Here is a 25654-nt window from a genome sequence, read left to right as displayed (position 1 = left end):
AAATATTATAAAGGCGAAAGTTTGTAAGGATGTATGGATGTTTGTTACTCTTTCACGTAAAAACTACTGAACCGATTACAATGAAATTTAGCACACATATAGAGGGTAACTTGGATTAACACATAGGATAGTTTTTATCCCGGAAATCCCACGGGAACGGGAACTATGCGGGTTTTCCTTTGCAAACGCGGGCGAAGCCGCGGGCGGAAATCTAGTATACAATAAATTTAGTTATTCGTATCCATGACTTTTACAAAATAATACCTTTCTCGCGCCATTTCAAGACACATGATTAGAACTGTCAAAATTTCATAGACAAAACATTGAGGAATTATTACTACGTATAGAGAGGACACTACGAACAAAATCTGTGCGACAAGCGCGGCGGTGCCGGGCGGATCATATACGAATATTATTCCTTTGCATTTTGCTGTACGATTTGAATTATTAGTGCTATATCTCTGCACACATTTTAGCATTTTGAACAGAGCAATAGCACGTATTGACGCGGCAAGCGGGGGGCACAGCTGGGCACAGAATAAATGAGTTTGTTCGATGCCCTCTCTAGTGCGTAGTACATAGAACTCAATGAACAATAATTATTATGTAAACATTTTTTCATTATCGAATAAAAAAAAACAATAAATTGGCGCCAATTTTGTTGCCGTTATTGAGACTCAGTACCTACATAAACATTTGCCATGTACTCTTTCAGCCCTTCTGTATGAATAACTTTTAGATCAAAATATTTAATTTTGTCATCCTTTTTTTTTGTATGTAAATAGTTAAATACTAATATCCGACTATATTTTTAAAATGTACTTCACTAGAAGTTTTCATATGTATGTACGTCGTTACTCCAAAACAATAAAAATACGTTTAGAATAACGTCAATTTTGAAAAAAAAATTATACAAATTTTGTATTTTATACATAAATATGTAAGTATATAATTTTGAAAATATTTTTTTTCCTAATAAGATATTTCTTTAAACAGATATATATAAGAGATCGAACCTGCAATCGAAAATTAGAGGCGGTTATTTTGAAGATTGAAAATAATAAAAAATAAAAATAGAAAAACATTTTTTTTTTAAACAAATACTTCAGGAACATTACAGTGCCTAATAAAAAAACAACTAAATATATTTTTGAGAAAAAAAAAACAAAAATAATATAAATGGATACTTATTGTTAATTTCGTTGTTCCAAAGTTGTTTCATCTGTGTTCTCCAAATGTGACATTTTCATGTGCCGCCTGAAAAAAAGAATACATATTTACTATTATTTGAAATGATTTTATGAAATAAAATAATTTCTGGAATAATACCTCTCCCATGTACAGTCATTAACTATCTTTTCAGCAAATTTCATCTAAATCGGTTCAGTAGTTTAGGCTTGAAAAAGAGACAGACGGATGGACATTCATTATATGAGTAGGAATAGTATAAAGTATATAATTTCTCAAAACTATACAGATAAATCTTAATATATATAAATCTCGTGTCACAATGTTTGTCCTCAATGGACTCCTAAACCACTTAACCGATTATAATAAAATTCGCACACCATGTGCAGTTCGATTCAACTTGAGAGATAAGATAGTTTAAACACGTAGGTACCACGGGCGAAGCCGGGGCGGACCGCTAGTTAAACTATATAAATCTTACCTCAATCCCCTCTCCCCGCGGCACGTCAAGTTACAAATCTTGCACACTCTACTATCTCTGACCTCTTTCATAGACAATTCTGACATCTCCGAGTTGTCTATGCCCTGCGAGTCTGTTGTCTCTGCCACCTTGGCTTGGACTTTCGGCTTCTTGTCTTGAAGTTGCGGCTGTTTGATTTTGTATTTAAGATCTGTAACACGTTTTAAATATGGAAAGTTGTTAATTAATCGTACCTTCTATTTTTGTATTCGTTATTTTATGTTATAACTTTGTTCTTAAATATATTTTTTTCCAAAAATTTATTAAATTATTTTAGATAAAAAATGCATTTTAACAATATTATGATTTATGACTATCTGACTGCCGTCTCATGATGGATTTGTCCAAGTTTGATTTTTCAACATTTTAACAGGTACCTATCCTTATCCACGCCTAAAGTTTATACACGAAAAATAATTTAAAAACTGTTCAGACATTTGAGTTACAAGTATCTTAAGAAGTGTCTTAACTAATTCTCCACACTCCATTTTGGCGCCGATGTTGGTATCTTTGAATCTTGCCAAAGAAGTTTCACTTTTGACACGTGTGCTCGGCTCACACGCTTTTTTTACATCTGCATACAATGAAAAATTAAGAACATATGACTTACCACTCGTTACAATAACAATATTTGGCACATCATGTCGGGGCGAAGCGCTACGTCGCCCTTCGCCCCGCAGCGGCGCTTCGTCGCTCGACCCGTCTGAGTCCTTCACTTGTTTCTTTTTTATTCGCTTGCGAAACCTGGAATAAGCATCTAAATTAAATAGTTTTTAAATAATTATCGTATTAAACCGCGTCTTCCGTCGCTTTGTCTAAATCCTAATCTTAATATATGTATATAAATCTCGTGTCACAATGTTTGTCCTCAATGGACTCTTAAACCAGTAAACCACTTAACCGATTATAATAAAATTCGCACACCATGTTCACTTCGATCCAACTTGAGAGATAGGACAGTTTAAACATGTAGGTACAACGAGCAAAGCCGGGGCGGACCACTAGTAAATTATATACAAACCCTCCTATTAAAAAGTATACAAAAAGACGGGTTGCACTCCGGGAGTGCCGGCAGAAGTGAAAACTTGATTATTATAATTATACAGTGTGTCCAAAAGGGTAGTGACTATATTTTAAGGTCGGATTCTATTCACAATTTTATCGATAAAAACACCCCATATTGGGGGTGCTAACCTCACCCCCTCCAAGACAGAGCTGTTTAAAAAATTTTAGTCGAGTTTTTTGCCTTTGTCTATTAAAGTACCCAAATTACGAGTTCTAGACATCCTACAGACCTGATTTTTTTACTTTTCAATAGGTAATTAGATATTCTACTAAAATTAATACTAAAATAATCGATATTGAATTGTTTCGAATCAGTAATTAAATGACAAAGTTATAAAGAATACATTAATTTTAATGAAATTTTTGGTTTTCTTAAATTATTACAAAAACTAGCTGCTTAAGATATCATTTTTTTGTATTTTCTTGATAGGTTTTGAGTTTATCTACAAATTAGTGTTTAAATTTCTACTCTAAGTCAAGTATTTTAAAAGTTATTACAACTCGCATTAGACCCTTTCGCTAGCGCTCAGAGCAGGTAGCTGACCTTATTCGTAGAAAAAAAGTTTATTGTGTGAGTAGGTACATCGTGCTCAGCTCAATTGTAATTCCTTGTTAACCTTATTATTAAAAACAATCATGAAACTTAAATTTTCGTTTCATTTATCTTCTTCGCTATACTTAATTTCTCAGTGCGCTTTCGAAGGGGTCTATGCGAGTTGTAATAACTTTTAAAATACTTGACTTAGAGTAAAAATTTTAACACTAATTTGTAGATAAACTCAAAACCTATTAAGAAAATACAAATAAATGATATCTCAAGCAGCTAGTTTTTGTAATAATTTAAGAAAACAAAAAATTTCATTAAAATTAATGTATTTTTTATAACTTTGTCATTTAATTACTGATTCGAAACAATTCAATATCGATTATTTTAGTATTAATTTTAGTAGAATATCTAATTACCTATTGAAAAGTAAAAAAATCAGGTCTGTAGGATGTCTAGAACTCGTAATTTGGGTACTTTAATAGACAAAGGCAAAAAACTCGACTAAAATTTTTTAAACAGCTCTGTCTTGGAGGGGGTGAGGTTAGCACCCCCAATATGGGGTGTTTTTATCGATAAAATTGTTAATAGAATCCGACCTTAAAATATAGTCACTACCCTTTTGGACACACTGTATAATAGGGCAGCCTTTCCCAACCGTTTCCAAAGGCAGACTCCTAGCGCCACCTTACCATGACCCGCGGCCCGCGGGCCCCTTAAAAAACTTAGCAACATAAGTCAATCTATATTATTTAAAAAATTGCATGCCTGCAAGCAAGCCTTAATTGAGCTTACTGTGTGACTAGGTCGATTTGTGTAATAATGTCCTATAATATTTATTTATTTATTTATATAATAAACTATTCCACACTCACCGCTTCTTAGGCCGTTTCACAACCGGCACCTTCTTCACTTTCGTCTCCTCATTGTTATTAATGTTTATATACTTCTCACAAGCCGTGCTGCCGAGTTCCAAGTTCTCTAGCTCTGTACTGCTTGATATAGAGCTTTTATCGCACGCGAATAGATCTGTCTCGTTGCTTAGATCGCTGCTTCCAATGTCACTGGAATTACAAGTGACTATATAAGAATTGACCGCCTCCTTGGTACGGTCGTTAATGCGTGAGCGTAGAACCGAGGGGTCCTGGGTTCGATTCCCGGTGGAGACGAAGAAAAAAAAAGTCTCGGTCTGGTAGGACACAGAAGGCTGATCACTTACTTGTCCCTAAAGAAAATCGATCAGTGAAACAGATGTATGCATCTGCCCCTTACCCCACTAGGGGACATGGGACTTCACATAAAAGAATAATTATTTTCCACAAACACGGAGCAGATGCCTGTCAGATGTGAAACAACATTCTGTACAACAAATTTAGTGGAAACGCTTAAGTTTATTTTTGAAAATATTTGAATGCAGTTCTATCAAAAAAATTATTATATATATTTAAAAATAAAAGAATGTTTCCTTTCAGCAAAATTTGCAATCTTGTATTTCAAGTACTTTCCCTCCAGGGCCCATAATCCTACTAATATTATAAATGCGAAAGTTTGTGAGGATGGATGTGTGCGTATGTTTGTTACTCTTTCACATTAATACTACTGAACCGATTACAATGAAATTTAGCACACATATAGAGGCTAACTTGGATTAACACATAGGATAGGTTTTATCTCGGAAATCCGATGGGAACGGGAACTATAGGGGATTTTCTTTGAAAATGCGGGTGAAGCCGCAGGTGGAAAGTATTAAGTATAAGTATTCTATATTCATTTCCACATCTCTAGCTTCTCAAGTCTCCAGATGCAAAAATTATTTCATAAAACGTGAACGAAAGTCGAATATACTTTAGAATTTACAATATTAGGAAGGTTACAGTAAATTTTAAATTAGATGCATATAATTTAAATTGAAGAATGAATTCAACTAGTCTGTTGAAAATGGTTAAGAAAGTATTGGTGAAGGCCATCAAATTTTAATGAAAACTTGATAACAACTTACTCTAATTAATTTTCAACTGTAGGTAATGAAAAAAATACAATCACTTGACTAGAAAAAGAAAAATGTTTAACAACCTTTGCTCTGAAACATCGCTCTGAGTGGAATTTTCCAGTTTTTTCACTTGAAACGTTATATTTATCCTCTTGTATATTTCCTCTGTTATATTCCTGCATTTTTCATATAACGTTTCCTTTGGAATATTTGTCCAGTCGCTTTGACTATTCAGCGTCGACATTTCGAACGAATTCTTATACGATTCTTATTAGAATTCAATCAATTCACAGCTATTGACGTACATTAAATGGTAATTGAGCAATATATCCATATTAACCGTACGAATATCTAAAATGTATTTTTATTATGGAAAATCACAAAATGGCGGGATCGTATTTTCAGCGTTTCCTGCGATTAATAACTCGTATAAACGTAGTCAGATACCTGCTACAGCCGTTTTTTTACTTGACCCAACTGGAAACCACTTTAAACACTAAAATATAGCACCACGATTCATTATTTTCAAAACAAAGGAAATCACCAACACTTTTATGGCACTTAACTTCATTTGATGGATCTGAATTGCCTTGCGAAACTTAACGGTTAAATATAAGACTAGACAAAATAATTTCCACTCTTATAGAGTGTTTTTTTTTAAATAATAAACAAACACAACATTGTTAAAAATAAAAACCTACGGTCGCCTTTGCGGCTTTTTATTATTTTTTGACGTTTTCAATTTAGTGTTGCTTGACACTAATTGCTCATAATTTTTAATGAAAAAGTACTTCCTACCATAAACAACACGAGTATTTTTTCTTTAAGCGTCTTATTTACGGTCCATCTTGACGTACAGCGTCTTATTCACGGTCAATCCCCGACGTACGTCGGCTCAAGGCCGCGGTGCTGGATGTATCCTACTGACGATCGTGCGCGCATCAAGCATGGCTAGGGTTGCCAACTTTTATTTGAAGAAATAGAGTATATCTGATTTTAAAGGAGGTAAATAAAGAGTAAATAAATATTTTTAAAAATGTATTTTTTTGTACTTTTTGCAGTAACTAAGAATTTTTCATTATTTTTAAATGAATTATATGAATCCAAACATTCCAAATCTAAATTTATATATTTCAAGAGCTCATTTTTAATTAATTTTTAATGAAGCTCGGTTTCTCTCTTCCCGCCACTTCACATTCATGACCGAAAAGACTCTTTCAGTAAATGCTAAAGTGGCGGGAACAGAGAGTATATAGCTAATCATTTTTTTTAAACAAACAAATTCGTCAAGATATTTTTTTTTTAATAAATTGCCATTTTTCTGCAGTGGACTTTTGCATAAAATCTGTGTTATTCAACAATTCGCCTTGGAGTTCTTTTAAAATAATAACTTCTGAATATAAACTGTCCATGTGTACAAGGTTGATCCAAAAGTAATGATAATTGGGATTTCCTGTGTACATAAAAATCAAAAATAACCGTTTCTTGCTTGCTCATGTACTCACTAAGTTATCACAAAAAAATCATATCAATAGGCCACGTTTCCAAGTATTTACATTAATTTCTGTTGGCAACACTAATCTGCTGTACGTCCGCGCTATTCACTGTCCATCTGCACGACGTTCGCGGTGGTGGGGGTGCTTGCTGGATGAAAAGTTGGTCGTGCACATCCAGCAAGATAATAATAATAATTATTGACGTACGTCAACGCTATTCACTGTCGTTTTGCGTCGTGCATCGTGTATGACCTTGGCGGGACGTACGTCAAGATGGACCGTAAATAAGACGCTTTATTTACGGTCCATCTTGACGTACGTCCCGCCAAAGTCATACACGATCTCAGAACAAAGAATCCTATGGAACTGCCGTAATTGTTCAATTTGACGCGGAAATAATAATGATATACCCATCTCTTTCTCACAACAGTGGTTTTACCTTAGAAAAAGCATCAACACTCTTTTTATTAGCGCCCTCTTCATTGGCATCGATGTAGCTTTGCTGCCACGGACGCCATCTTAGTATCCGGTTTTGTTTACATGTGAGAAGATGTCATTGTGAAATTTTTATGATTTTCCAGTGTTTTTCGACCATAATCTAGTGTAATAAGTATAATTGAAATTAATAATAGGTACCATGAAGTGTTCTATAGTAGGTTGTGGCCTATGCCAAAGCAAAAACAGGCCGAATCTAACCTTTCAAGGGTAAGTGGCTAACATTTTGTTAAATTGTTGCTTATATTAAAGTGTATTTATTATCAAGTGTAAAGAAATCTTTTAATCATTTTACATTTAATCATCTTAGTTATTATGAGCTGTAGAAACCCGCAATATTCTCCTTATTTCATTTGCATCGAAAACATAAACATGAGTGCTAGTGTCGAACATCATCGCATAAACACCTTATCGATAAATTATTAATTTGTTTATTAATTACGTGCGAAGTTATATGTTGTTGTATATTTTCTCGTTTTAGTTTACCAAGTAACGAATCCCGGCGAAAGGCATGGTTGGAAAAGATTGGCATAGAAAATATCCGGCCAGGAACTAAAAACATTAATGTGTGCTCATTGCACTTTGAAGAGAGCGCATTTAATAAGACTTTAAACATTGTTTGATTGAGAGATGATGCTATCCCAACAGTATTTGCAAAGGTAAATAATTCATCAATCTTTTTATTAAACAACTAGCTGCTCCGCGCGGTTTCACCCCCGTGGCTCCAATACTGTTGGTCGAAGCGTGGTGATATATATTATATACCCTATAGCCTTCCTCGATGAATGAGCTATCTAACACCGAAAGAATTTTTCAAATCGGACCAGTAGTTCCCTAGACTAGCGCGTTCAAACAAACAAACAAACTCTTCAGCTTTATAATATTATAGTATAGATTTTATTTAGCTCATCCTGTTTGTTTTTTTTAGGTACAAGGTAGTAATTGAAATTGTACCCCCTTACTGTTGACCGATTAATCTAATTGCTATATGCTTCACAATATCTTTTTTGACTTATATGCTCTAGAGACCTAGAGTGTCATGAGACAAGTGGTGTGATGACTGGTACTTAAAACCTACTGAGTTATTTTTTAGTTTTTAAGATATTACCTACATTATTAAAATCTTTTAAAGTGAAACTTTTATTACATGGTCTCAAACTTTTTCTATACTTAATATTGTAAAAAGGAAAGATTTGATTGTGTATGCACAAAAAGACCTCAAAACTACTGGTCCAATTTTTTTAATTCTTTCGTTGTTGGAAAGCTACACTTTCCATAAGTATATAATACACTATGTTTGTTCAAAAAATTATTTTAATAAAAAAAAAAAATACTAAAAGTTTTACAATTTACCAAACATTGAGTCCATGTTTCTGTAGCAATCTATTTATTATTACTTGGGACCATATCTAATGTAACATTTTTATCTCTTTCAGGCAGACCATCCATCTCAATTTGCTTTATTTGACATATGAAATACTACTGATCAACCATCATGCTGTTATCCACATCCACAAGATGCCAAGGATCTTGAATTGGTAAGAGCAGTTCTTGAATAGAAAACCTATATGAAATAATTCTTGTTTAAAAAAAGGGAACTTCAATACGTAACTTTTTCATAGTCTTAGTCATACATGCTGAGATTCATGTGTATAATTATGAGAACTGTTATCAATAATTAAAATTTATTTAATGTTTTAGGCTTCAGCACTCGAAGAATTAAAAAAAAATAGAAGAAAAAGTGGAGAAACAGAAAAAGAAAATTAAATGTTTAAATGAAGTGGTCCGTCAACAAATTTCCACACTGTATATGGCCAAGCTCATTTGCCGCATCTGAGACTACTGTCGCATGTACCTAAACATATTATATAGTAACCACTATAACTTAAATAAATTATTTTATGAAAAAATTGTGTTTGTTATTTAACTATACTTGCCCTTGAACATCTGCTTGAGTCACTCACATGTATTTTAGCCAGCGGCTCTGCTCTTTTTTATTTTCGTACATGCGAACGAAGTCGCGGGTAAAGAATGCTCTTATGATCGAATGGGTTGCTTGGGAGAAATTGCTTGGAGCAATAAAGCCGCCTTTTGACTAAATATGTCCTATTAAGTAAAATTTGTATTTTCTGTTTGTGTGCAATAAAGCTTATAAATAAATAAATAAAGTACCCTATGGATGGCTCCATAGTCAAATAAAACCCGATGTTAAATTTCATCAAAATTGGCTTATCCGTTTTAGCGTGAAAACGGAATATACATACATACACACTTTCGCATTTATAATATTATAAAACCTATCTTATGTGTTAATTCAAGTTACCCTCAATATGTGTGCTAAATTTCATTGTGATCGGTTCAGTAGTATTTGCGTGAAAGAGTAACAAACTTACACATCCACCTTCACAAACTTTCGCATTTATAATATTAGTAGGAAGTATGATAGGATAGGATTAGTGTGGATACATAGGTATATGAAGAAAACCCTGTCAATCGCGAAAAAAATCAGCTGTTTCATATAAAACTGCAGAACGAAAATATCAAAATGTATTGATTACACACTACAGCTATCCCTAGTAGGTAGGTACAATTGCAAAATGGTTAATCCGAATCACGAATTACCGAGTAACGATTGCCCGATAGAAGTAGTTATCTTTTTTTATTTTGTTGAAAGAAGTACCTCTTACTAGGTAAGCACCTACTGCATACTTATCATTCAAAAAGACAAAATTATTATTACCTGAATTACCCATTCTTAACTCTATCATCAATCGATACAATATTATCGACTAGACGAACAAGTGAACGTCCCTAGCCCGCCATGTTTGTTCCCCGATTTGTTTACTTAGGTATGCAGGAAAAGTACATGCATATGGCAGTTCCATATGATCGTTATTCAGAGTACACGATGCACGACGCCAAAACGACAGTGAATAGCGTTGACGTACGTCAATAATTATTATTATTATCTTGCTGGATGTGCACGACCAACTTTTCATCCAGCAAGCACCCCCACCACCGCGAACGTCGTGCAGATGGACAGTGAATAGCGCGGACGTACAGCAGATTAGTGTTGCCAACAGAAATTAATGTAAATACATACTTGGAAACTTAGATCATTAAGTAATGGATGGAGCACGCTGGCAAATGTTCTAACTAAACTTTCTGCCGGTTTTGGTGCGGGGAGGGTAACTCACACTTTGAATCACAATCACACATTCACAAAAATAATTTGTGTCTTTACAAACTCAAACTATTACAAAATGGACAGACTAGCATGTTTTTGCACACATACATCGATTACACAGAAAAATCTCTATACATATACGTAATAATACAATCGCTCTAAAGGGATGTAACCATATCGATATTACAAAAATAATAATTTTGTTGAAATTAGAAATAACATTAATATTGTATTCATAAAAAATACTACACAGGTCATTTGTAACGTTTTCATCATTATTATATGCATACGAAAAAACAATAAAACGCCATTTTATTTGTATTTGAATATGTATTTATTCAACACATCACATATTATATTCAATAAAATAAATATCGGTCCAGAAATTTTTATTATTTCTGTACCGAGGTGTCCATTCTGATTTTCTCCCACAGCATTCAATCCACCTTAGCCTTAAAGCAGGATTTTTTGTAAATCTGAAATATACGCAATATTCGTACATACATATAAATAAAGTAGCTGCTCCGCGTGGTTTCACCCCCGTGGCTCCACTCCTGTTGGTCGTAGCGTGATGATATATACCTTCCTCGATAAATGGGCTATCTAACACCGAAAGAATTTTTCAAATCGGACCAGTAGTTCCCGAGAATAGCGCGTTCAAACAAACAAACAAACAAACAAACTCTTCAGCTTTATAATATTAGTATAGATTACATAATAGAAAGGTTATAAGATTAACATAACAAAAAAAAAACGGCTAAATGCGAGTCGGACTCGCGCACGAAGGGTTCCGTACCATTAAAATGTTCTGCCAGTTAAAAGTAACCGAGCGTAAATTTTAATAAATATATACAAGACAAAATAAACATTATACTCCTTTTTATGCAGTTGTGTAAAATTTTAATATAATAAAGATTAATTCTCATCTCATTTCAAAATAGAAAACCATTTTTTTATCGACGTTCAAGTTAAAAGCAGTCCGTCACTAAGAAAGTCGTAAAAATTAACGACCTTTTAAGCGACGAGTTTTTAAATTTAACTCTATCACTAAGTTCATAAAGATTAAATTTGAATTTCTCTTCAAGATAGTCTCGCTACATCACTTTATAGTCTCGTGGGGAGTGCGGTTCAATATCGCGTTCTAAATTCAACTTTATCGCTTAGTTCATAAAGATTAAATTTGTATATTTTCTCTTCAAGATAGTCTCGCTACATCGCTTTATAGTCTCGTGGGGAATGCGGTTCAATATCGCGTTTTAAATTCAACTTTATCTCTTAGTTCATAAAGATTAAATTTGTATATTTTCTTTCCATGATAGTCTCGTGAGGCCGCATCAATGATCGAGTACACACATGACTCGATTATTTGTCTTGATCATATCGCTAAACGATACATCGACGATTATTAGAAATTGCATTTAATTAGAAATGTACGTTAAAAAAATAAAAAAATATACACAAATGAAAGGTTATTCCATCTTTTTTAATATTCGACATGTTTGAATTGCTTCTGCAAGACTTGACAGTGCAAAACGGCATTTTTAGCGGAGCACTCGCAGACGTCCTTTCGATGTTTTACGAATACGCAGAGTGTTCATAATCGATTACGCAAGTAGTTTTTATGAAAGCATAAGATTTTTCGATTCGAATAATCTTATACCTCGGCAAAAGGGGAAACGCCTGCGTGTGTTATCCATTACTTAATGATCTAAGCTTGGAAACGTGGCCTATTGATATGATTTTTTTGTGATAACTTAGTGAGTACATGAGCAAGCAAGAAACGGTTATTTTTGATTTTTATGTACACAGGAAATCCCAATTATCATTACTTTTGGATCAACCTTGTACACATGGACAGTTTATATTCAGAAGTTATTATTTTAAAAGAACTCCAAGGCGAATTGTTGAATAACACAGATTTTATGCAAAAGTCCACTGCAGAAAAATGGCAATTTATTAAAAAAAAAATATCTTGACGAATTTGTTTGTTTAAAAAAAATGATTAGCTATATACTCTCTGTTCCCGCCACTTTAGCATTTACTGAAAGAGTCTTTTCGGTCATGAATGTGAAGTGGCGGGAAGAGAGAAACCGAGCTTCATTAAAAATTAATTAAAAATGAGCTCTTGAAATATATAAATTTAGATTTGGAATGTTTGGATTCATATAATTCATTTAAAAATAATGAAAAATTCTTAGTTACTGCAAAAAGTACAAAAAAATACATTTTTAAAAATATTTATTTACTCTTTATTTACCTCCTTTAAAATCAGATATACTCTATTTCTTCAAATAAAAGTTGGCAACCCTAGCCATGCTTGATGCGCGCACGATCGTCAGTAGGATACATCCAGCACCGCGGCCTTGAGCCGACGTACGTCGGGGATTGGCCGTGAATAAGACGCTTTACTTTTTCCACGCTTATTTCACGGCACGGGATGGCACTTTATTTGCTAAATGATGTAAAAAAATAGTGTTAAAGTCCCAAATATTTTAAAAATACGGTAGAGAGCTACTGGCTGCCACGGGGTTCAAAGCGTACATAAATTAATGATTTAACAGAACGTCTAGATTCCATGTGTCAGTAGTCAGTACTGACGAGTGACGAGTGCGATATCTTTATCTAGCGGAGATTCTTGCCCAAGATCTAGCTGGTTTATTAGTTAATCATAATTAATAACATGTTAATTAATCAAACTGGCAAATAGTTTAAGGTAGAAAAGCGTGCAGAACTTTTTGTTTTAAATATAATTTTTTACTTAAATGCAGTTTTCAATGAAATAGTAAAACTGACACTATTAAAATTACTGTTATTATTTACAAATATTTTACTTTCAATAAAAAATATTCAAAGTATCCATTTTTCTATGATTTAATACCCATAGACAATAAATTACGGATACCACCACGGTTTCCCGCCAAACGATAATTTATTTTGACGTTTACTTTTAATCAAAGTGAAATCGAGAACCAACTTATTATGTGTTCTTTCATCACAAATAGATAGAAAACTCCGATATATTCTTTGTTATATTATGTTTTATTCATTATTTTGTATATAGTTGTTAATGAACTGTATTTTTGTTTATTAGTAAGCTTTATATGTGTACTTTTATACAATCATGTTATCCAAGTTAAGTATTAGGAAAAGTAAACATCTTTTAGCAAGAGTAGCTTCCAAATGCGCTCCTTGTGCCTTCTGCAGGCGGGAAGTAGACGATGAAGTTATTTATGGTAAACTATACGCTATTGGCGACATACATGTCCACTATTTTTGTGTGGTAAGTTATAAAAACGGTTGATATACATAGTTTAGAAATGGAACATCAAAGATGTGTCCTATGATTTTTGTTTATGCTTAAACATGTTAGAACTCACATTTGAACCCTATAAAGATACTATGGTATTCATGAACATTTACTTATTATATATTATAGTGATACAATCATATTATTAGACTTTATTAAAGTTAAATTATTTAAAACTGGCTTACCGCCCGCGGCTTCGCCCGCTTTGTCTCAAATCTAATAAATTATATACTAAAACCTTCCTAATGAATACAAAGGGACATAGGGGCAGAGCAAGCGATTTAGTTTTATACTATGAAGTGATTATATAGTGATGAGATCATAATATTAGACTTTGTTAAAGTTAAATTATGCTTTACTTACAAAAAACATGAAAATAATATCTAAGTATAGGATATTGTATATTTCAGCTGCTCTCATGCTGTCTAATTCAAAAGGGTAAAGATGAGGAAGGCCTCTTTGGTTTCCTATACCCTGATATTTTGGAAGAAATTAAAAGAAGCAAAAATCATGTAAGTAACTAGCCGTTTAATTACCAGTACCCCTACCATGAGTTGACATAGTTAAATCGTCTGACGTAACTACAATAGTAAACGTGAATAGTTCACGAGATTATTTTCCGTGGATGACGTATCTATCATCGAATAGTTATAAACTATGACATATGTCAAAATTAGAACTAATGGTGCAAAAATTGTATGGTTACTACAGCGAGTGTAGTATAGTTTACTATACGTTATCTACTGTAGTATACTATAATGCACCTCATGGTAGGCTTTTTAGTTCTAATACGGCACACTAGGGGGCGCTGTACGAAATTTCATACAAACCGCTTACTACAATCGCTAGCGAGTATCGTGTGCGTAAACTCATGGTAGACCTACTGAATAAATACAAAAATATAGCCTATGTCTCTTATGAAAAAGGTAGTACTGGTTAAGGAAGATCATTATTTATTTATTTATTGTACCACACAAATTAACATTACAATGTACAGTTTATATTGTTGTATAGATGCATTACGGTCTGAGAATCAGATAGTGTCTATTTCCATACCCCAAAGTGATAAGAGAAAGGCAGAACAATGTTTGCCAGAATTGATGTAGTCAGTTGATAACAAATCACAGCAAGTCAACAAATATGATAACATAGTGAGGGTAGTTGGGTCATACGTTGTATAAACAACGTCTGAGCCCTAGGGAATTCAGAATTCAATGGATAGCGGAATTTTATAGTATTCGACAGCTAAGCATGTTCGGACAGGAAATAGTGACGACTACATTGACCACAAAACATTAAATCAAAAGTTACTTATATTATTATCTGTTTTCTATATGTAACTAGCGGTCCGCCCCGGCTTCGCCCGTGGTACATATTTACGTTTTCTCTACATAAAAACCATCCTCGTACTTCAAGGAATATAATAAAAAAAGAATTATCGAAATCGGTTCAGCCGTTCTCGAGTTATGCGCTTACCAACACATTTTGTGATTCATTTTTATATATAAGAAGATGAATTGTATTTAATTATTACAACATTCTTACAGAGGTGTTCATATTGTAACAAAGAAGGAGCGACCTTAGGATGTTCCATATCACAATGCAGGAAGCAGTTTCATTTGCCATGTGGCAGGGAGAAAAACGCCATTTCTATGTTCCACGGAAATTACAAGTAAGAAAAAACTGTATAAATACAAATATATTAAATTAAAGTTTTTATTTGTATGTTTTACTGTGTCCACGACTTCATCTACTTAAAATTGCAAAAGTTACTCCTTTATCATCAGCTATCTGTAAAATAGAGTAACATCAAAATCGATCTAGCCGTTTTAGAGATTACCCTGAACAAACAAACAGACAGATATAATTTGTAAAAGATGTATATGCATTTGCTTAAAAGAGGTTATTTCAATACTACAAACTGACACTACACATATGTTCTTATATTGCCTTGTAGTTCGCGTATTGCCTGAGTAGATCCCGTATTGTCTGAGTAGTTCGCGTATTGCCTGAGTAGCTCCCGCATTGCCTGAACAGTTACCGTATTGTCCGTGTAGTTATCGTATAGCTTGAGTAGTTCTCGTATTGTTGCCTGAGTAGTTCCCGTATTGCCTGAGTAGATCCCGTATCGTCTGAGTAGTTCTCGTATTGCCTGAGTAGTTCTAGTATTGCCTGAACAGTTCTCGTATTGCCTGAGTAGTTCCCGTATTGCCTGAACAGTTCTCGTATTGTACGAGTAGTTCTCGTATTGCCTGAGTAGATCCCGTATCGTCTGAGTAGTTCGCGTATTGCCTGAGCAGTTCTCGTATAGCCTGAGTAGTTCTAGTATTGCCTGAACAGTTCTCGTATTGCCTGAGTAGTTCCCGTATTGCCTGAACAGTTCTCGTATTGTACGAGTAGTTCTCGTATTGCCTGAGTAGATCCCGTATCGTCTGAGTAGTTCGCGTATTGCCTGAGCAGTTCTCGTATAGCCTGAGTAGTTCTCGTATTGCCTGAGTAGTTCTCGTATTGTCTGAGCAGTTCTCGTAGAGCCTGCCAACTTCAAGTCAGTCAGTTTTATTGAATAAATAAAGCATTTATTTTATATTTTCAGATCATTCTGCTGGAAGCATGCGCCCAAACAAAAGGTAGCAAGTAACATTTTGGACAACATTAAAGAAAGAAAGATAAAAGAAAGGAAATTAAAAGCTATAGTGGGGAAGGGGGAAATGAAATCTGAAGGTAATTTGACCGGTTGGTTGGTTGGTAGGTCTTCCAAGCCAGAGGTCGTGGGTTCGATTCCCACCCGGGGCAAATATTTGTGTGATGAACATAGATGTTTGCTCTGTGTCTGGGTGTTAATTATCTATATGAGTGTGTATTTAAAATTATATATGTATGTTTATCAGCCGTCTGGTTTCCGTAACACAAGCGAAAGCTTAGTATGGGATCAGATCGAGCAGTGTGTGAAAAAAAAAATTTACTATTTTATTATTTCAACAACATAGTCAATACTAGCTTTATGTTTCTCTGTGTCGCGTTATCCGCAGGCAAAAGCTAGTATTTCTGTATTTTGTGTTATATTGGTACATAAGCTTCCTCACTGCCAAGTATCATCAAAATTGGTTCAGTGGTTTTTGCGTGCAAGAGTAATTATAAACATACGTCCATACATTCTTAACAACTTTCCCGTTGCTCCGCTCCTGTTGGTCTTAGCGTGATGATATATAGCATATAGCCTCGATAAATGGGCTATCTAACAGCGAAATAATTTTTCTAATCGGACCATTAGTTTTTGAGATAAGCTTGTTCAAACATACAAACTCTTCAGTTATATAATATTATACTAGCAATGCCCTGCGGTTTCACCCGCATAGATAGCGATATCGTTACAGTGAAAAGTCTACTACAGGTCGGACTATAGGTTTAATTTTTAATCACATGAAAATCACCTTTACCCCGTCCCGCACTACGGCCTTTTTTTTTTTTTTTAGTGGGGAAATCTTTCATAGATACCCACGGCCTCCGGGGGAGGGGCCGTGGGTTATGTCGGATTCCTACCGACCAAAACCCCACTGTGTTCCGTCAAGATGCATATTGGTAGAATTCCTCCGTGACCCCCGCACTACGGCCTGCTCGAACAATATACCTACTATTTTCTGTAGATTGACACTTTTAAAAATTCGTTATATATTTTGAATGGAATATCCAATTCCTTTCATTTAAAAAGCATTTTGCTGGTATTGAAACAGTCTATAATAAAACATCATTTAATGGGATAAGGATTAATATATGTGTAATGGATAACATGGTTTGATTACTGTCGGCACTTCTATTTACTTTGAAAACGTAAAAAAGTTGTTGTAGTAACATAACTACTGAAGATGGACATATGGTATCGCGGACTTTCTTGTAGATATTGATCCATTCTATAATACCGTAGAACATTTTTTTGTTCTATCTTCAATAGATTCCGCAGCGCACGCGATGACAGAAGTTTTATTGAGGATTTTTTTACACCTTGGGTTACATTATTGCATTTTTGGTAAGGATCTCTAATTTTTTTGAAAATGCAATATAGCCTATGTTGCTCAGTAAAGATGCAGCAATGCAATGGTGAAATAATTTTTGAAATCGGTCCAGTAGTTTATGCGTGAATACCATACATACATACATACATACATACATACTTACAAACTTTTCCTCTTTATAATATTAGTATAGATAAGATATGTTTTTAAAGTTAAACTTTAGGCGCGTTGAGAGTAAAATTGTAATGTCGCGTCATGGCAATACCTTCTCCTCATGGAGTAAGGCGATTTTGGTATCTTTGCATCTTAACACGTTAGGTGCGAAACAGGGCTTGAAACACCCTGTCCGTGTCTCGTCGTTATAGCGGTAGGAAAAAACTAAAAATTCTCTGTCGTGCGGGCGGCATAACTTCCATCTGGTTCAGTGTAGGAAAGTGATAACTATATATCTGAGATGTGCTATTGATTCCTAGTTCAATGGTATACCGACCTTAATACCGGATTTCTTAGACCTCGTGCCGCACTGAAAAAATAAAAATTTGCACCCTTTGTCTTATTTGGCGCCAAAAAAAGGATTTTGGTCTCCTACGGGCGGTGGGGTTTAATATGCCTCGTGCCGCCACCATCTCTGGTATAGGACAAGGTTTAAAACAACCCGTAACGCAGTAATGGAAAGTACAGATATATCTGTGCCGCTGGGAATGTGTTAAAGAAGTTTCACTTCTGACACGTGTGCTTTTTTATTACAGATATACAACAAGATATGGTATGTGTTATATGCTATGAAAAAGTGGATGCTTTTCCGTCTTTGTTGACTTTTTGGCCGCCTTGCTGTGCGAGAGATGCCTGGTTCCATAGATCTTGTTTGCAGGTAAAGTTTAGTTTTGAGTTAGTTCATACAGTTTAATAGGGAATATGCATAAAATTTGAAATGGCCTAAAATATTTTTCTCTCGAATGCTTATTATCGTAATATTATAATGAAAAGGTTTTTTTTTTATTTACTTATTATTTAAACCCCTAAAATAATATTCAAAAAGTGCAAAATAAGGGAGCGAAATTCAAACTTCCAAAACGCGCCACCATTGGTCGAACGAAATGTGACGTCATCTGACACGACATTGTATTCATCACTCCACAGTAAACACTAAGGTGAACACCCACTGGACGTGTCATGTGACGTCACGCAAAGCGCGAGCAATATGGCGGCGTTTGAACTGCTTAAACTTTTTTAAAGTTTTAAATTTCATTTTTAAAAATATCTAGAGTATTTTGAAGCCCATTAATATATTTTTTAATAGTAAACTATTAATTTAAGACAAAAAAGAATAACATGAATATTCCCCATTGTAGTGAGGTGAAATAATATAAATTGTATGTATGATAAATACATTAAATAACTAGGCACTTAGTTTAAACAATCTGGAGATAGTATTTTCTTTCGTTTGCGTCGTTGTTTACGCGAGTATTATATAGTAGTTGTGCCCAGCAGTTTTACCCGCATTGCTCCGCTCCTGTTGGTCTGAGCGAGATGATATGTATCCTACAGCCTTCCTCAATAAATGGGCTATCTAACACCGAAAGAATTTTTCAAATCAGACCAGTAGTTCCTGAGATTAGCGCGTTCAAACAAACTCATCAGCTTTATAATATTAGTATAGATCTATACTAATATTATAAAGAGGAAAAGTTTGTAATTATGTAATTATGTATGTATGTATTGTTTTCACGCATAAACCTCTTAACAGATTTTGATGAAATTTGGCACAGACAATCTTTAGACCCTGAGAAAGAACATAGTACATAGTATATTGCGAAATATGTACCACGGGCGAAGCCGGGGCGGACCGCTAGTTTATAACAAAATGTTTGACAAAAACAGATAAATTTTTTATTATTTTTCAGCGAATGGCTTTAAGTGCAGGCATGCACTATTTAAAATGTCCGCTATGTAATGATAAAGAACAATTCTACAATGCTGTTATGAGCCAAGGGTATTACATACCGGATAGGTAAGTGAAGTTTATTCTTGTGCATAAAAATATATATTTATATCTAAAAAATTAATCCCTATTTCCCTTAAAAATGAATCGCTATTGCCCTTGGTCACACACAGCATCACGCGTGAACGGCTTGACCGATTTAGATGATTATTTTCTCTGCTGTGTTCCTTGTTGTCAATAGAATAATCTTATGAAGGAAAAACCTAAGAAATGTTTAGCAAAAAAAAAGAAACTTCTGTCGGTTTGGCTGATAAATTAAAAAGAGTGTTTGTGCCGAGCACACGTGTTAGAAGTGAAACTTCTTTGGCAAGATTCAAAGATACCATCGTCGCCTTACTCCATGACGTGACGGTATTGCCATGACGCGACTTTGAAATTTTACTCCAACGCGCCTAAAGAAGTTTCACTTCAAAAAGAAACATAAATAATAGAAATAAAAACATTGAGATAATATTACTTCGTATGGAGGAGACACCACGAACAAAATCTGTGCGCCATTTTTTTGCTCTAACTAAGTTTTAAAAATTATTATCTAGTTAGGTACTTACCGATGAAAAGTTATGTTAGTCACTTTTCCGTATTATTTGTATTATTTGTGCAATATCGTAACACACACGAAGGCATATTTGATGCGTTTCACTTTAAAACAAAAAATGAGCGTGCAGTTAAGCCATATGGCTTATGTTGAGCGGAACATAAGTGATGTAGGCGGTGTCGTCTCCATATGTATATCTCAATGAATAAAAATAATATATTTTTCAGAGACGCAGCATGGGAATTGGAACAGAATGCATTCGCTGAAATATATGAGAGGAAGATCGTTTGCAATGTGCCGGAATGCAAGTGTCCACAAGGAAGGGAATATGATGTCGATAACGGGTAATTATTAATAAAATCCATACTAATATTATAAATGCGAAAGTAACTCTCTCTGTCTGTCTGTTACTCAATCACGCCTAAACTGCTGAACCAATTTGCATGAAACTTGGTATAGAGATATTTTGATACCCGAGAAAGGACATAGGCTACTTTTTATCCCGGGAAAATGACGCAATCCCGGAAATCCCACGGGAACGGGAACTATGCGGGTTTTTCTTTGACTGCGCGGGCGGAAAGCTAGTATATTATGAACTAGCCATGCCCTGCGGTTTTACCCGCATTGCTCCTGTTGGTCTTAGCGTGATGACTGATGATATATAGCCTTACTCGATAAATGGGCTATCTAACAGTGAAATAATTTTTCAAATCGTACCAGTTGTTCCTTAGATTAGCGCGTTCAAACAAACTCTTCTTCTTTATAATATTAAGTATAGATTATTTATACTGTATACTAGTGGTCCGTCCCGGCTTCGCCCGTGGTACCTACATGTTTAAACTATCCTATCTCTCAAGTTGGATCGAACTGCACATGGTGTGCGAATTTTATTATAATCGGTTAAGTGGTTGGAGTCCATTGAGGACAAACATTGTTACACGAGATTTATATATATTAAGACTAATTATATTTTGTTCTTTTTCAGTCCATGGGATATAAAACTATGTTTATTATGCGGTAGTGTAGGCGCACACGCACAATGCGCGGACATACATACAAATTTATATGTTTGTGCTGTGTGCGAACCGGCTGCGCCTAGTGATGTGGAGTACTTGGAAGCTATCGATAGATGTGAGTCACATCGGTTTTTGTTTAGCCGTCTTCTTTTATATGACGTGTATGAGTTAGAGTTACTTAGAGGCTATCGATAGACGTGAGTCGCATCTGATTTTGTTTAGCCGAGGATTTGATTTTGTGCGTTTTTTGACTATGACCCTAAAAAAGGTACTATTAAAAGACAAAATGTTACATTCATATAGTTTTTGCTATAGCCACTGCGGATTGAACGCTATCGATAAACGTGAATCGCATCGGTTTTTGTTTAGCAAGTGTGTGTGTGAACCGGCTGCACTGGACGTGATTCATGAGTTCCATCAATCATGTTTTTTAAAGTATTTATCGAATTTTAATCTATTTTACAGTATCGCTCCCAGATCCAAATCAAAATATGTCAAGATCGAGGCAAGGACCGAGGATGCCAAGCCGAATGTCCTTAAGACGAACAAAACCCAAGTTATTTGTTAATAATATGTAAGTAAAATGTTTTATTTTTTTGGAAATTAAAAAAAAAAACATTTTATAGCCAAAAAAAAAACATTTAAAATTATTAGGCTATTTTTTTTGTTTATCATTTTAAGTTTTTAATATGAAAATTCAATATATATACTAGTGGTCCGCCCTGGCTTCGCCCGTGGTACCTACATGTTTAAACTATCCTATCTCTCAAGTTGGATCAAACTGCACATGGTGTGCGAATTTTATTATAATCGGTTAAGTGGTTTTAGGAGTCCATTGAGGACAAACATTGTGACACGAGATTTATATATATTATATATAACTAGAACAATACTGCAATACAATAATGCGTGTTATTTATATTTCACAGGCCGTCAAGTTCGAATGTAAATCAAGAAAAAGTTCAAGCAAACGATCAGAGTAAGTATGTTTTTTTTTTATTATTTTTCATTTTTCTTTAGGCGCGTTTAGAGCAAAATTTCAAGGTCACGTCATGGCAATACCGTCACGTCATGAAGTAGGGCGACGATTTTGGAATCTTGCCAAAGAAGTTTCACTTCTGACACGTGTGCTCGATACACACGCTCTTTTTTATTAATTTATATTATATAAAAATTTGGATTCCATATTCCAAGAAATACTGACTGATTTTTTTAGATAAATATCATTTTTATATATTTTCTTCTTTGTCTAAGACTAACAAGTTTAAATAACAAAAAGAATAAACCACACATAATTTTGATCTGTTATTCATTTATCTACAACGGATAAACACATTTTAATGAAAGCTAGTTCTTCACTACATAGTATAAAACAGAGTCGCTTTCTCTGTCTGTCCCTTTGTATGCTTAAATCTTTAAAACTACGCAACGGATTTTGATGCGGTTTTTTTTAATAGAGTGATTTAAGAGGAAGGTTTGGGCGAAGCCGCGGGCGGTAAGCTAGTATATTTATGAAACTTGGTTATAAACGTTTATTTTTCTTAACAGCATCACAAAACACATTAACAAGCAGAAGCGAGTTAAATCTAAAACCGCCGAGGCGAAGAATTTTCGAGCCATACTACAAAAATTTGGAAAATAAACTACAATCGCCCATAAAACTGTTGGAAAAGAAGTTATGCGAGAAATTGGAAGACATCGAAACTCTCGACAGTTTAGCGTGGAACTCTAGCGAAGTGATAGATGTTATTAGAGAGAAAATACGGAAGCCGAGGCCTTTGGCTGTGAAGAAGAAAATTGTGAAGTGAGTAAATTTTATTCAAATTTTAAAGAATCTGTATTTCTATACTAATCTGTACTGTATTATAAAGCTGAAGAGTTTGTTTGTTTGAACGCGCTAATCTCAGGAACTACTGATCCGATTTTAAGTATGATTTCGGTGTTAAAAAGCCCATTTATCGAGGAAGGCTATAGGCTATATATCATCACGCTAAGACCAACAGGAGCGGGGCAATGCGGGTAAAACTGCACAGCACAGCTAGTATTATAAGTAATCCTACTATAATATTATAAATGCGAGAGTATGTCTGTTTGTCTTTCACATCGCATCATATCTAAATTTCATTGTAATCGGTTCAGTAGTAATTGCGTGAAAGAGTAACAAACACACACATACACATCCTCACAAACTTTCGCATTTATAATTAATATTATATTAGTAGGATTGATAACAATAGAAGAATTTCATCTAATTGAAGCATGTTTTTTTATTTTTTTGTATATTTGGCACATACATAACTATAAGAAAATCTTTATTTTTCAGTTCCGTCATAGACAACGTTCTTAATAATATATTGAAAGAGCGAACAAAAATAAAAGAACCCGTAAAAGAATGGATATCGCCTAAAAAGAGCTGTGACATAACAGATGCTGTTTCTCAGGTACAATAGCTCAAAATGTAACATTTATTCTTAATATTGCCATATTTGAAAATATACAATTTACATCTATCTCTATTTTTTATTTCTTATCTATATCTATTTAAGAACAGTTTTATTTTTATTCCAGAAAATGGAAGTAGATTTCACTCAAGATATAAAGCAAGAACATAGCAACACTCAAGAAAATCCTATAATATGTCAAAATTTTACAAATATGTCGAACAAAAATAATATAGAAAATGAAAAACATATGGACACTTCCAATATACTAACTGAAGAGTTTCTTGATAAAAATCTACCGATCATTAGTCCTAAATCAAAACCGGTAATTGTCAATACCGATTCAGCCATCGAAATATCTAAAAACGATCAAAAACTAGATATAAACGTAGTTAAAATCGCGCCAAGTGACAAAGATAAAATTGTCCCGCTAAAATTCAGTCCGCGTAAAGAAATTGCGGGCAAAAACATAGACATCGATGTAGAAAGCTTCAAAAATCAATACTTGAATGAAGTCACCAACAAAAATAAAACCGATTCAAAAAATACGGTAAAGGAAAAATCGAAAAACCGTTCCAAAATTCGAAAGACCGAAGACAAGAGACGTGAAAAAAATAAAAGTGTCAAATCGAAAATTAAAAAACGTTACGTCACAGATAAAGTAAAGAGCAAAAGCAACATCAATTTAGTCTTTGACATGTCAGAGAATGTTGCCAGTAAAAAAAGTAAAAAAGAAGTGTCACGCAGAAAAAGGCGCGAAACCGAACTGTCAATACGCGATAAAAATATTCACGTCAATATAAAATGGAAGAAAGAACAATTGAAGTTAAAAATAACGAAATCGCAGGCAGAAAGAAAAGTTTTGAAGCAATATGTGTTGAATTATCCAGAAAATTCTCAAAGCGGTGTGCTTTTAAAACCGGACACGGAAATATCGCCTATTAGAAGAAAATTAAAGAAAACTGAAAAGAAATCTGATAATTTAGTGCAAACGTCTATTGCTAACTTTTTTAAAATAAAGATGCCTGAAAAGTAACTTATAATATTAAAATTTATTTTTTTACACGACTGGTGTAGTGTAAAAGGAAGTTATATTCAGCCCTAATTTTCTATTGAGTTACTATGTACTACGTACTAGAGAGGGCATCGCTACTACACTCTTCGTAACACGAGTTAGAGGCAAACGTCACAAACTCATCGCTTAATCTATGACTCACTAGCCGCCACACTTGTCGCACAGATTTTGTTCGTGGTGTCCTCTCTATACGTAGTAATAATACCTCAATGTTATGTTCTCTATATTTTTTTATACATTGTATACAGTACTGATTTTAAGTAAGTTTAGCTTAGATTCCACCGCACTTAACTATATAATATTATATTAATAAGAATAGAATGTATTAATAATTATTATTATATACCGTCTATTCTATAGAATAACTAATTTATTTATTATTTACCCTTAGTTTTTGTCTATGATACAATATTTTCCAAGACTATATTTTATAAAATGACATTTAATTCTGAAAATATATTGAACTCGCGATCCACCTCGGCTTCGCCCGTGGTACATGTTTACGTTTTATCTCCTTAAGAACCATCCTCGTACTTGAAGGAATATTATAAAAAAAGATTTAACGAAATCTGTTCAGCCGTTCCAGCTTACCAACACATCTATACATATAATAAAATCGTAGGAAAGTCAAAACTGTACATTGAATATTTTTTTAAAAGAATACTTGATCCATGATCTATAATCGATATAGAAGCCAAAAATATAGTTTTTAGAATTTTTGTCTGTTTGTCGGTTTGTCTGTTTGTCTGTTTGTCTGTATGTATTTCCGGGCTAATCTCAGAA

General features: G+C 34.1%; 3 protein-coding genes and 1 long non-coding RNA gene across 5 annotated transcripts in view; 3 read left to right on the top strand and 1 right to left on the bottom strand.

The window, feature by feature from the left end:
• Nucleotides 1-209: 209 nt before the first annotated feature.
• On the bottom strand, nucleotides 210-6055 carry LOC149895563 (uncharacterized). The gene is made up of 5 exons (XM_090118972.1): nucleotides 5391-6055; nucleotides 4193-4381; nucleotides 2319-2452; nucleotides 1670-1859; nucleotides 210-1257 (listed from the first exon to the last, which is right to left on the bottom strand). The coding sequence occupies exons 1-5, from the start codon at nucleotides 5549-5551 to the stop codon at nucleotides 1194-1196; spliced, it is 738 nt and encodes a 245-aa protein (XP_089975098.1). The 5' UTR covers nucleotides 5552-6055; the 3' UTR covers nucleotides 210-1193.
• A 1103-nt stretch (nucleotides 6056-7158) lies between these two features.
• On the top strand, nucleotides 7159-9254 carry LOC149895562 (uncharacterized). The gene is made up of 4 exons (XR_016458477.1): nucleotides 7159-7508; nucleotides 7780-7957; nucleotides 8735-8836; nucleotides 9000-9254. It is a non-coding gene; the product is annotated as an uncharacterized LOC149895562 (long non-coding RNA).
• An 878-nt stretch (nucleotides 9255-10132) lies between these two features.
• Nucleotides 10133-25654, top strand: part of LOC149895555 (sorting nexin-16-like) — a 72203-nt gene continuing 56681 nt past the window's right edge. The window contains exon 1 of one of the 2 annotated variants that reach the window (XM_090118963.1): nucleotides 10133-10199. In XM_090118963.1, coding sequence (XP_089975089.1) covers nucleotides 10150-10199 — 50 coding nt within the window. In that variant the 5' untranslated portion in view covers nucleotides 10133-10149. The remainder of the gene's footprint in view (nucleotides 10200-25654) is intronic. The other variant, XM_090118964.1, reaches the window with a different exon arrangement.
• Nucleotides 13425-25464, top strand: LOC149895561 (uncharacterized). Its single transcript, XM_090118946.1, has 13 exons — nucleotides 13425-13765; nucleotides 14203-14304; nucleotides 15340-15464; nucleotides 16386-16513; nucleotides 18552-18673; nucleotides 19707-19813; nucleotides 20567-20683; nucleotides 21325-21470; nucleotides 21821-21929; nucleotides 22285-22334; nucleotides 22904-23159; nucleotides 23679-23796; nucleotides 23924-25464. The coding sequence occupies exons 1-13, from the start codon at nucleotides 13607-13609 to the stop codon at nucleotides 24830-24832; spliced, it is 2448 nt and encodes an 815-aa protein (XP_089975072.1). The 5' UTR covers nucleotides 13425-13606; the 3' UTR covers nucleotides 24833-25464.

This window comes from Colias eurytheme, chromosome 31 (assembly GCF_061535395.1).
Source record: "Colias eurytheme isolate Ceu_HAF_F1 chromosome 31, ilColEury1 Martin Lab GWU primary, whole genome shotgun sequence".
Classification (NCBI taxonomy): domain Eukaryota; kingdom Metazoa; phylum Arthropoda; class Insecta; order Lepidoptera; family Pieridae; genus Colias; species Colias eurytheme.
Note: the sequence above shows the minus strand (reverse complement) of the source record. Positions and strands in the feature narration are given on the sequence as shown.